Here is a 12,500-nt window from a genome sequence, read left to right as displayed (position 1 = left end):
ATATCAACAATTAGGTACTATTCTTTGAAATAACATAAGAAGTTTATTTGTCTGTGAAGTCTGCAAAGAGAAATCTTTTCTCAGGTACCAGAGGGTTTTGCACTGCGGGTAGTGCCTTTGACAGCCTGGTACCAGGTTACTTTTGCTGGCAGTGCATAAAAACATTCGTTTTCAGAACCTTTGGAGTATAAGCTTTCCAGTTATATAAAGTTTGTTATGGTTTGGATTAAAACTGTGATTGCTACATGCTATACAAAAAGTGCGCTTTTTTCAGGTAAAGCCCCACCTTAACCGAACCGTAAACTGAAAGCTGAAATGTTGAAAGAGTGCTTGGAATCGACTGACGAGCAGACCAGTCATCTGAATAATATACCTTGCAATCGACTGGCGAGCCGCCGAGCCACTTGAAAGAGATAGGCCTTCAAAAGTGGCCCTGTGTTATGTAGTTAATTAAGCCAAAAAAAAGGATTCTGAATTTAGCAAATGCAAGGGCGCACCCCGGGGGGTGAGGGGGGGGGGGGGGGGACTCCCATATAAAACAGACGGGGATGCTCGTCGAGTCGTCGTCTCGCTTAGGGTGTAAATTTTGGATTTTGGTCTCGCTTAGGGTGTTCCGGGCAAAGCGCCAATATTTTAAGCCGTCAAGGTCTCGTTTAGGGTTCCACGAAGAAACACAGAATTACGCGAAGAGAAACAGAAGTCAAATTTTCTTTTTAACTTGTTCTTAGGAGTCAAAATCAAAATTTGCTTAAGCCACGCCCAGATTGGTATCCTTTAGGGGTCACAAAAAGCTTGAGCCACGCCCAGATGGTCTCCTTTAGGGGTTAAATTCAAAATTTCCGACGAGCATCCCCGTCTGTTCCATATGGGGGTCCCCCCCGGGGGGCGCACCCTTTGCAACCCCGTGATTTCAATGCTTAACTATATGGGAGGAAGAAAATGCGCACCGAGGGCCACAAGTTTATCAGCGGTAGTCTAGTTCATTGTCACGTGTTGCCCGTTCGTAAAGTAAGGACCTTTATTTTTACTTCAAATTTGTCGCGACTAACTGGACAAGTACGTTCAACGTCTAAAACTACGCTTTAATTTAGTCGAGGCCACCGTAAAGGTCCAATTTTCTTTCGAGTTTGGCAATTAAGGCAGAAATGGGCTCTTCTGATTTTAAATACACGTGGGTGGGGTGAAGCGCAATCTCGGTTTGTGTGGATAAACAAAGACGTAAAAGAGCGTTCACAGAAAGTTTGTCTTCATACAGATCCACTCTTGTTGAAAACTGAGCTTTCCACAACGCTAAGTAAAGCAGCGGGTCTTTTTCCCACTGCCTGGCAGTTTGCTCGTGAAATAACCAGAAAAAAGGTCATCACATTTTATTAACGATTCAATCTGTCTTACTTAAGAGTGTGTAACTGACTGCACTGAGACTGTACACTGTCTTCTGTTGTTACAGAATGCAAGGGTGCTAATACATTACATTAGAAAAGTAAGCAAATTACCCCTCATCTTTGAGACAAGGGCAAATATTTACAATGGTCGACTCATGCACTGGCTTGCCTCGGGGCAGTTAGCAAGGACCGCAACGCATATTTTGTATCGGGGCGGCTAGCTGTACAGTCTCTGAAATCGCTGGAAATGCCTCTAATTTTAATAATCACCAAAAAATATCGTTAGGAATCTTACAAGTTGTTCCGTATCGTTGTATCAGTAACATTTGTTTTATTGGCCCTGAAAAGAACCTTTTATGGGGAATATTCAATAAACAACTTGAATTATCATTCTTTCACGATCAATAACCAGCATGCTATTTTTGCATAAAAAATGTTGAAATATAAATGCAATAGGCAAAGAAATATATCACAGAAACTTAAAATTTCTATCAATCGAATCATAGATCGACTGAAACAATACAACAAAATCGTTGAGCTACGTCATTACAGCCAACGAGACGATGGCACAAAGCATCGTACAACGCCTCATAAGAACCGGTAACTCCTTGCTTTTGCTTCCAGGCCAGCAACATCTTATACGCTTGTTCTGACAAATCCTTGTTTTGCGTACGAAATGCACATATTTGGGGTTCTTTGAATCCGAGACGACGTGCTACCTTTTCCCATTTGTCCATCACCTCCAAGGATAACTCTTCTAGCTCTTCCAGTGTCGGCTGTCCTGGCTTGACTGATAGAATAAAGTGACAATAAACGCATTTAAGTTGGTTCAATGTAATTACATTGCGTACCTGCATTAGGCATAATTTCTTGTGTTGTTAGATTCTTCGCAGTCTAGTACGTCTAGCATAAATACGGGAGATTAGGCAGATGCATGAATCGTCACTCTTGAAAGAAGCCCTAGTCGTCTTTCAGACGCTTATTTGGGGTGCGTTGCTATGGATGTAATGGTTAAGTAATTTGAGAGAATTTGGCATTATTTTGGTCAGTTTCCAACTTTTGTAAGCCAATGACCCTAAATATGACGTCATCATACCACGCCCATGGTCACGTAGCCAATAAAAGAAAACTCTAAATTTATCTCCGTGCTACGCAATTTGGGTATTTAATCGATGGTTTGATAATTTGCATTCGTTTTTGCATCCAGCCAAGTATGGTTTTCTTTTTATTTTGAAAAATGTTCTTTTTAAAGACATAAACGATACTGAAATACCCATAACTTTTTCAAAAAAGATGATTTAAAAAAAAATCAATGCTTAGCTATATTCTGTATTTGGGGGTGAAAAGTGCCATGTAAAAAAAAAATTAATTCAATTTAAAACCGCCGGAAATTTAGCTTTTTTCTCAAACCGGAAGTCAGTTCGTTTACGCATGCGCAGTTAATCTGAGAACGAGCGCGAGGAAGGGCGAGGGAAAACTTTCCATGGAAACAACAGTTTGTGCGGTGACTTTTGCTTGTGAGTGGGTTTTCTTGTCAGCTCATGATATGATGACGTCAGTTACCGGAAGTAACATTTCACTTCCTTAGCAACGCGCGAAAAATTCGTCTGTGGGCCCTTAAGGTTACCATATACCTTCAGATCGGCAATTTTCTTCAAATTTGGATTTTTCGGTTAAAGTAATGATCGAAATGGGATCTGTAATGTAAAAAAAAAATTATTCAAAAAGATTAAATATTGGCGGAGAAATGGCGGTTTTACGTTTTGGCCGGAGGTAAAAATTACCCGTCTGATTGACAGTTTTAGCGCTGTTTTCTCGAATCAATTTTTTCACTCGAAGCGGACACTTTAAAGAGATAAAACTCACAAAAAGGTGTCTGCGAATTTTTTATTTTCAAAGTATTTTTTCTCTGCGAGCGATTTCTGTACGAACACTTCACATTTTTTAATACTATTTCGAAAACGTTCTATAACTTTTCACTGTAACTGAGTATGGCAAAACGCAGACACCTTTTTTTTAGCACTTTGGGTCGGGAAACGGAGGAACAAAATAAAATAGCGAAAAGCACAATTTGCTTTGACTTGTAGCTTTGAAAAGGTGATTCGGACGCTTGCATTTAGAGGTCGTGAAAACTTCGACAATTCATTTAATTTCTAAATTCTTGATATGGTTTGATAGCCAGCTCTATAAGCTTTAATTTGATATAGGGGTTTAGGTATCTACAGTTTAAACCGGACGCGCTGCATCGCTCGGACGCCAGACGCCCCTGAAGGTATACGGTAACCTTAATTAAACCCTCTGGCGTACAGACGGGACGCACCTAACGACGCACTCAACAGGCAGACGTTTTACGTGTCTAGACGTCTAAGACGCCGTTTAAAATAAATACAGCCATTCTCACAGTTTTCAAGGAAACCGCCAGTTCGCCAATTGCGAAATATGCGAGGTCAAAGTGGAGGCACTTTTTTTTAACCGTTGCCAACCACAACTGTTTCAAATTTCCGAGGCTGCGCCGAAGATCGTTGGAAATCTATGATTTCCGGTTTTTATTCACGTTGGGACCAGACCGAGACAGTTGGAGGTTCTTTTTTTCGGTGCTGATCAAACGAATCACGGCTGCTTGTGATGAAAACAGTTAGTTTGTGGACTGAAAATAGTTTATAGAGGCAAGCCCAAGATCACACTACAAGGGGACCGGACTTAATTAAAACACAACTATAAAATCAGACAAAATACAATACAGGAAAGCAGGGATGACGCAGTGGAGAGAGCACGCGCAATGTTACCTGGGTTCGATTCCCAGACTCCCCTGCGGCATATGTGGGTTGAGTCAGTTGCTTCGATCTCTACTTTGTTCCGAGAGGTTTTTCTCCGCCTAATCCGGTTTCCCTTCTCCCTAAAAACAGTATGATTTCATAAGAGTTGATTTGAATTGAATTGATTTCTGTACAGCTTCTGCAATTATTAGTATCCCAACGCTAAATACACTTGACACTCACGTAAAGTTTATTTATTATCAAAATTTATTACCTGTGATACTAGAAGCTACAACCGGCGAGGGTTCAGCACGTGGTATAAATGGCCGCTCATCACAAGGCACTTGATGCACGACATTACCTTAGATAAATCCAAGCAACATACAGTGTATTATATTATAAAAAAAAAAATTCTTGACAAGTTAGCGGTGTCACTATCTGCAAAGAGTTTTGCCGAAGGGTAATCTTCTTGGGACAGCCGGAGACTATCAGATAAGAGCAGGTTGAAGGGTGGGGAGGGGGGGGGGGGTGGGGTGAAGTCACTCTTGTATATATCTGCTCGCCTTTGAAAGTATCTCTATTGCAGTTTGGGGCCCTCGGTTAGTCCGAACATTTGTAGGTAGGTAAGTAGGTGGGTATTTGTTCATCCATGTTATACGGATGAGTTCAAGACTCACTCAATCGTGCCGATGCCAAATACAAATTAAGAGATCAAATAGTAATACGCGCAAAAATTAAACAACGGATAAGTAGAATCATGAAAAAGGTACAGTAATACAATAAGTAACAGTACATGTAATCAAATAATAGGTGACATTATATTAATAATATACATACTGCACATACTGCAGTAACAATATTCATCATCCACAAACAGGACTGGAACACTTGACCCCGGGAGTCAGATTTAATTTGTTTAACGTTGATTTCATTATGTGTAGTGAGGAATCCCTCCTTACATAGTCAGGTAAATTGTTCCTTCCAAAAAACATTAATAATTCTTGACCCGACGTTTGGTTTTCGCCCATAGAGAATTACCGAAGGTGTGTCATTTTTTGTAGACGGTTTGATTGAATTGAACGATAAAAATTAGTTTAAACAAACGTGAACCTACTGCCATAATGAGGCCAGCTTCTGAAAACTTCGGCATCGTTGAGAATCTCGGCGGTTAAGTTAGCTGCCATTACACTGGCAAAACGTTGCCAGGAATCCTTTTTCAAGTCCCGCTCATCTGCGTAGTTAGAGACGCCTTTGACAATGATCCATTCAATATCTAGATCATGAGCCGCAGCATGGAGACCTGCAGAAAATCAAAGAGTCTCTTGTGACATTGAACTGAGCAAAATAATAGTAATTTCAATATAGTTTCATCAGACCTCTAGCCACTTCCACTATATTCCGGCTCACTCATGTTAAGGCCAGGCCCCAGTTGTTTTAAGGGTGGATAGCGCTATTCACTGGATAACTCAATTGGTTTTGCTAGTGTTTATCCGTTGGATAGTGATTTATCCGGTGGATAGCGTTATCCACCTTTTCAACAAACGAAGCAAGGTGCGCTTTCTCAACTAAAGTTTAAGAAAAACTTCGTTCTCAACGCCTTCGGCCCTGCGCCTTTGTTCTCAACCTCCTGTTGGTCGTTTAACTCTTCTGGAAGATCTACAGGGCTCGTGTACCCCTGTTCTCTTCGTTCGAGAACCAATCTAGCTTTTCCTCTTTAACGTCTCCTTAGCCCAGCTAAATCTACGCCTCGCAAAGAAACTAATTCTCGTACTCAACTTAAGGAAGTTATCGTAATCTATCTCCTACGTGAAGCGAGTCAAGAGTCATGTTGTTCAAGTGTGAATATACTTTTTTTGCTGTAAAATACGAGAAAACGGCGAAATATATGCAGTGCTTGTACTTAAGGATTTCCAAGATGTCTAATGGCTTCTTTAGTTTACATAAAAAATCTACTCAAAATTCAAATGGTGAAAATGATATATGTCTGTAAACTTATCGCGACGGTACAAAAGAGCTAGGAAAATGACACTTTTTGCTATACCTTTTCTTTCCACTTTTATCAAAAAAATGTTTGGAAATTTACTGCTAACACCATTCAAGGTTTTTGCCGATTGTAAATACGAAATTTGTTCGGCACTGATCGCAATCCTCCATTAAACGTTAACACTGATCAAGTAGAAGTAAATACTGATTATTCTGCTGGTTTCTCCTACGCTACCCGTGAGAGAAACCACTGCGAGCAACCGTTAGTTTATTTCAGTGAACCGCCGTCCAGCGCCAAGGACAAATAAATCAAATTTAAACCAGTAAAACGAGTTAGTAAACTTGTTTTGGCGGTTGCGCGTGCGCTCAGCTACGTAACTGCTGCGTTTTATGCTGCGTTTGGGCGAGTCTGATGTATCGTGATTTCCCGCGAAATAAGACGAAGTGATGTCAAATACATCACGTGGGGTGTGACGTACGTTGCACATGCCTGATGGAGAATCGAACGGTTGCTCGCAGTGGTTTATCTCTCGGGAAGCCTAGGAGAAACCAACTGCTCGCAGGGTAGCACTTAATAGTTTTACAATACTAACAAACTTGTGGCCCTCAGAATTCAGACCAGACCACAACTGACCCAAGGAACTCCGTGTCTTGCTCTTTTGCGGCGAATAGTGTGTGGGATCTCTTATGTCTCACAGAGTTTAAAAACAAGGATCGTGCTTCGGTTTATAGTCCTTATCCGAGAAGACTTGAAAGTCTAACTAGAGTGGTTTTCAATTGAGTGTCGAAAGTAATTAGCGAATTGCATTGGTTTTGCATTACTTACTCAGTGATTGGTTCCGGCAAAGTTCGAGCGCCACTTTTTTAATCAATCAGAAGTGAAATCAAAACCAATCGTGGCTCGCGCGTGCACATTTTCCCGAGCTTTGTGCCGGCTATGTGTAATTAGTTCGAGTTTTGATTGGTTTACTGGATTGTCTCCGTCCTTTTTGATTGGCCAAAGTAATTACTTTGGTTTTGGTTTTACGACACTCGATTGAAACTCGCTCTATTTGCGGATGCAATTAGAAAGGCAGCACTTTCTCCTCAGTTATTTTAAAACCGTGAGTGGTCTTTTAATTAACTCACTAAATGTTCCATATTACGTTATACATAGCGAGTAAATCGGCTTACCTTCACCAACTGTTTCAATAGCAATGGCTTGAAGAAATCGCCGGCGGAGTTCATCACGCCGTTTTGCGCTCGCAACCACCTCTGGACCGCTCAGAAACACGCCATCACTGACGACGTGAACAGTAAATTTTTCTGGATCTTTAAGAGGGGCTTCCCATCCGTAGCCAACGCATCGTACAAGATTAGCAACGTTTCTCTTCGGCGGAACACTTACTCCACGTTCTTGGATGCCGGTAGATGTAACTTTTGAGGGCGCGTATGTTATCAACTTTGCCGAAACTACCACGTCTCCTAGTGTAGCTTTTTCTTCATTCAAACTACCACAGAATCCCACATTAAAAACAGCTTTGGGCCTCAAAGCTTCCACCGCATTTTTTACAATGATGCAGCCTCCGGAAACATCGCCACACTTCATCACGGCAATTTTTAGAGGTTGCAATACATCTTCACCTGTATTACCAAAATACACGAATCCTAGTTTATCTTGGTAACTCTTGCAGAAACCAGGATTTAGAGTCGAAAGGCAGCTCAAGAATTCACAGTCCTTCGTTGTGACTATCAGAATGTCGATCGGAATTTGCATCTGATTCCAAGGAACTGTCCTCTTGGGAACATTCTCGTTCTTTAGTAAGGTAACATTTAACTCGGGTGGTTCGCTTTCTTTTCTCATTTTTATTATGCTTTCAACCCGACGACGGATAAGACTGAAAAGACACACGTAATTGAATATTAATTAATATTAATGACAACACTACAAAAGTTTGCTTTATCTCAACATAACTTTCAGCTGCAAAAGCTGAATAACGCAAAGTGGAATCCCAGATTTGCGATTTGTTACTACCATCTACTACTACTACTACTACTACTACCACCACCACCACCACCACTACTACCACTACTACCACTACCACTACCACTACCACTACCACTACCACTACCACTACCACTACCACTACCACTACCACTACCACTACCACTACCACTACCACTACCACTACCACTACCACTACCACTACCACTACCACTACCACTACCACTACCACTACCACTACCACTACCACTACCACTACTACTACTACTACTACTACTACTACTACTACTACTACTACTACTACTACTACCACTAGAATGGATAAATAGCTATCTGGGAGGAAGAATGCAATTTTCAGTTTTAAACGGAGTCAAATCAGAGCCACTACCTGTAACAGTCGGTATACCGCAGGGATCGGTCCTGGGTTCTACTTTGTTTACTTTATTCACCAACGACCTACCATCTACTGTCAGTTCAGGGTTTTTATCAATGTATGCCGACGATACCACAATATTCTGTATCGGTCAGTTGGCAGATTCAGCCATCGCACTGTTAAACAAGGCTTTGCAAGAAGTTTACCGATGGTATCTAGCAAATCGACTGACACCACATCCGGGAAAAAGTAAAATTATATTACTTTGCAAGAAAGACATCATAGGACCTCTACCCTCGACGCTCCTAGGAAACGCAGTCTTGCGTTACGTCACAAAAACCCGTCTGCTAGGAATAACTGTAGATAATAGACTTACCTGGGTACCACATGTGTTGGACTTAAAGAAAAGCTTTGCGAACAAACTGGAACTATTAAAACGTTCCAGGTTTTTGCCTAAAGATGTCTTACTGAAATTCTATTTTTGTGTAATTTTATCATCTATTATGTATGGCCTTGTTTTGTGTGGTGCGTGACTCCATTGTAGGGCAGCTAGGATTATTTTTAATTTACTTAAAGATATGGCATCTCGTCGAGTGTTAAACTTTGCAAATTGGATCACAATCGGGTTATATTACAAAGTGGAAATTTTTAAACTATTGTATAAGGCAAATAATAAAATTCTTCCAGACTGCCTCTCTAAGAACATCTTCAGAAAGAGAGAAAGTTCTTACTCATTACGTGGGCAGAATGTAGCTTCGATCCCAAGATACAATGGCAGAGTATTGAGGGACTCTTAAGCCTTTCGTTGGTCAGCCCTCTGAAATTTAATTAACTGTAATGATAAAATTGATAATTTGACTTTTAAGGAAATCAAAAAACGACTTATTACTAAAGAATATTTTAAAGAATTTCTCTTCGACAGCTCAACTGCCTTCACTTCTTGAATTAGACAAAGTGATTACGTATATTTTTAGAATTTAAGGTATTAGATAATGCTTTGTCCTTATCTTAGTATTTTTATATTTAATATTTAACATGTAATGTTACGTATTTTATATTTAATATTTAATATGTATCGATACACGATAAATAATGTATTTTATCATTTTTATGTATCAGTTTAACTAATGTTTCGAGGTCTTAGATTAAATACTTGTACACTCGACCCCACAAACTTGGCAGCTTTAACTCTAATCGTGTATAAAGGCTTAATGTTTAATATGTTATGTTATAGTTGACAGTGTCCCCGATTAGTGCTGCAGCGCTAGAACGATTAGACAGTTAAATAAATTTCCTTACCTTTTCTTGAGCTCAAATTCAATGAATATCGCGCATGACCCGCGAAAGTTATCCGCTGGGTGACCCACGCGTTTTGTCCACTACAAGAACCGTGGCACAATCACGCCATGTCAAAAGATGAGAGCTGACACTATTCTTCTCTTTTAGACATAGTCAAGGTAAGATCACGGTCTATATCGGGCTGATTTGCTTATTTTCTGCTCGGATGTAACATTTAAAAGCTAAAATGTGTTATGTAAAGTGTTATGACATTCTCAGACCTTTTCAAAAAGGAAGTCTCGAGAAATTACTCATGTTACAGTTAATTCTAGCGGAACTCGCGATGTCTAATTTACCGGAGCTAAAGCTTACTGCTAGTGAAAAACGAAAACGAAACAGTCAGTTTTGACATGATAGGGAGAAAGAAAGAAAAGATTACCACCCTGCTGTAAGGACATTTCAAATTCATCAACGCTACTTTGATTATTCGCTCTGCACGAGGAAGCGGAACAAAATTTGTTCGCGTGTCCGAGGCGATGGATAATATAGCCGTTTTATACAGAGGTCTTCCTTTGCTTAAGACTGTAGCAAGGCCGACGCGACGATACAATCGAATATTCCGTGATCTGCGCCTCGATGGAACAGCCAAGCGACAGCAGTGTTATAGAAAGAAGGGAAAAACCCCTCAAGTGACCTTTCAGTTTCTGTATGAATACTCACTTTCCTCTCACTTCCGAAAAGCATTTTAGTACACAAGGCATGCTGAGTTTCAGTTACCGGTAATTCTAGCGGTATTTAATCGCCCTCAGTTCAAGCTTGCTGCAGAACTAGCCCTACGGCCCCACTTTAAAATTTCAAGACTTTCTTAATAGCGAGAAAAAATAATAGAAATAAATATTTATGAAAGTCAAGTAGACTACTGCACAACTGATAAAACAACGAGAAAATGTATTTTTTAACGATATTTCAGCTGGCCAATACCAAACTTCATCAGCTTTATTTGGAGATCTAACGAATTTACAAAATAGGTATACACATGTTGTGAAATAATTAAAAAAGATTTCAAGTGATAACGTGACGTGATACAGCTACTCGATAAACAAACCAAAATTACAAAAGGATAAAATGCCGTTGAAACACCAATAAATGACTATATACTTATAATTTGTTTGTTTATCCCAAGAGGTTCTGTAGTCAGTGTGCTTTTTCAATAAGATGGGCTTCTCCAGCTCACGATGATTGATGAGCTTTTCGATAGGAATTAGTAACATGACTGTTTGAATGGTTATTGCCAAGACAGTGTTCTGAGACTGCTGTCTGGATATAACTACTTGTGCCGGACTGAGTACAGGGCGTCTGTGTGCATTAAAACGGTATTTAAGGCGACGTTTGGTTTCCCCGTCATACTGAAGATTACATAATTTACACTGAATCATGTAAATAACATTGAAAGTGTTGCAAAGTAAGTGTTGAAAATGTTCGATATAGGGGCAAGTGGGGTACCGTACTTATTCAGCTATAAGCCGAGCGATTTTTACACAAATCCTCACTCAATTTGGGCAAATTTGAAGCGGTAGAAGGGGTCTCGGCTTATAGCCGAGTATTTTTGATAAAAAGAATTTTCTCAGCAAATTAAAACACTAACAAATGAACGTGTATTCACTTACAAGCCGAACTAAATTACTTGTAAAATGAAGAGAAGTTGTTGTTGGTGTAATATGGATTTTTATTACTTGGTGACTCGTAAAGGAGCCGTTCGTGTTGTTGTGTAATCGGGATCGATTCTCGTCGAAGACTACATCGTCTTCTGTGCCGTCGAGTGCGTTATAGAGGTGCCACAAGTCTTGAACGAACGCTTACCATCTCCTCGGGAATATCGCGCCAAGCCTGGTTTACCCATCGAAGGAACGAGGAGTCTGGGAACGAGATTGCACCATCACAGATCGTGTAAACTTATCTTTCCTTCAGCGACGGAACCATCGACTCGCTGATGCCGTATTCTCCGGCGATCTCGGAGTTATTTTCTACAGCTTCTGCTTCAGCGACTATTTTAAGTTTAAAGAGCGAGGTTGTAAGGTTTCCAGTCGAATAACTTTTTATAAAACGCTTCGCTTGCACGAAGACACGTTTCCTGTGAGGTCAACAATTTTTTAATAATATTCGTCACGTCACGATCACGTTGCTTGTTTGTTTCTTATCTTTCGTGTTCATTTGATTGCTTTGAGTATAATTTTTCAGTCCATGTCAATTTGTATTTTAAATTACGAAAATTCCATAGTCGATAATACACATCAAGACCTAAAATGGGTCCCGGCTTATAGCCGAGTATTATGCATTTACAATTCATGTCAATCAAGTTGATTTTTTCCGTAAGAAGTTTGGGGTCTCGGCTTATAGCCGAGCTCGGCTTGTAGCCGAATAAGTACGGTACATGTAGTTTTTACTTCTGCAACGAAACGAACTGGGAGAATTATTATTACTGGGTTGCCATATGGCAATCCAGGCGGAAAACGAGTTAAATTTAGTCGCTTTCTTTTTTTTTTCTTTTTTGTTTTTCTTGTCGAAAAAAGTCTTGCCTGTCAGGCCCCTGCTAAGTAATGTCTTTGCGCATAGAGTCTTCTGCTCGTATTTTGGTAGGTTTGAGGGGGTAGTAGAAATGCGTAGATTTCTCTGGTGGACGCGGTAGAATTTTTAATAAACCTGCAATGGCGTGTTGGTGGACCTTTAAACAAAATATTCCCTTA

The 12,500-nt window shown here is 40.2% G+C and overlaps 2 protein-coding genes and 1 pseudogene across 3 annotated transcripts in view; 2 read left to right on the top strand and 1 right to left on the bottom strand.

Moving 5' to 3' along the window:
- The window catches only part of LOC137980398 (uncharacterized), a 2,884-nt pseudogene extending 2,582 nt beyond the window's left edge, over window positions 1–302 (top strand).
- A 1,391-nt stretch (window positions 303–1,693) lies between these two features.
- LOC138005279 (uncharacterized) lies at window positions 1,694–9,803 on the bottom strand. Its single transcript, XM_068851533.1, has 5 exons — window positions 9,778–9,803; window positions 7,295–7,998; window positions 5,253–5,438; window positions 4,413–4,499; window positions 1,694–2,172 (listed from the first exon to the last, which is right to left on the bottom strand). The coding sequence occupies exons 2-5, from the start codon at window positions 7,962–7,964 to the stop codon at window positions 1,883–1,885; spliced, it is 1,233 nt and encodes a 410-aa protein (XP_068707634.1). The 5' UTR covers window positions 7,965–7,998; window positions 9,778–9,803; the 3' UTR covers window positions 1,694–1,882.
- A 21-nt stretch (window positions 9,804–9,824) lies between these two features.
- LOC138005318 (death domain-containing ATP nucleosidase-like) overlaps window positions 9,825–12,500 on the top strand; it is a 10,505-nt gene continuing 7,829 nt past the window's right edge. The window contains exon 1 of one of the 2 annotated variants that reach the window (XM_068851567.1): window positions 9,825–9,935. The gene's annotated coding sequence lies outside the window, so the exon portion shown is untranslated. The remainder of the gene's footprint in view (window positions 9,936–12,500) is intronic. The other variant, XM_068851572.1, reaches the window with a different exon arrangement.

This window comes from Montipora foliosa, chromosome 1 (genome assembly GCF_036669935.1).
Source record: "Montipora foliosa isolate CH-2021 chromosome 1, ASM3666993v2, whole genome shotgun sequence".
In the NCBI taxonomy this organism is placed as follows: Eukaryota; Metazoa; Cnidaria; class Anthozoa; order Scleractinia; family Acroporidae; genus Montipora; species Montipora foliosa.
This window is presented reverse-complemented; position numbering and strand designations above follow the sequence as displayed.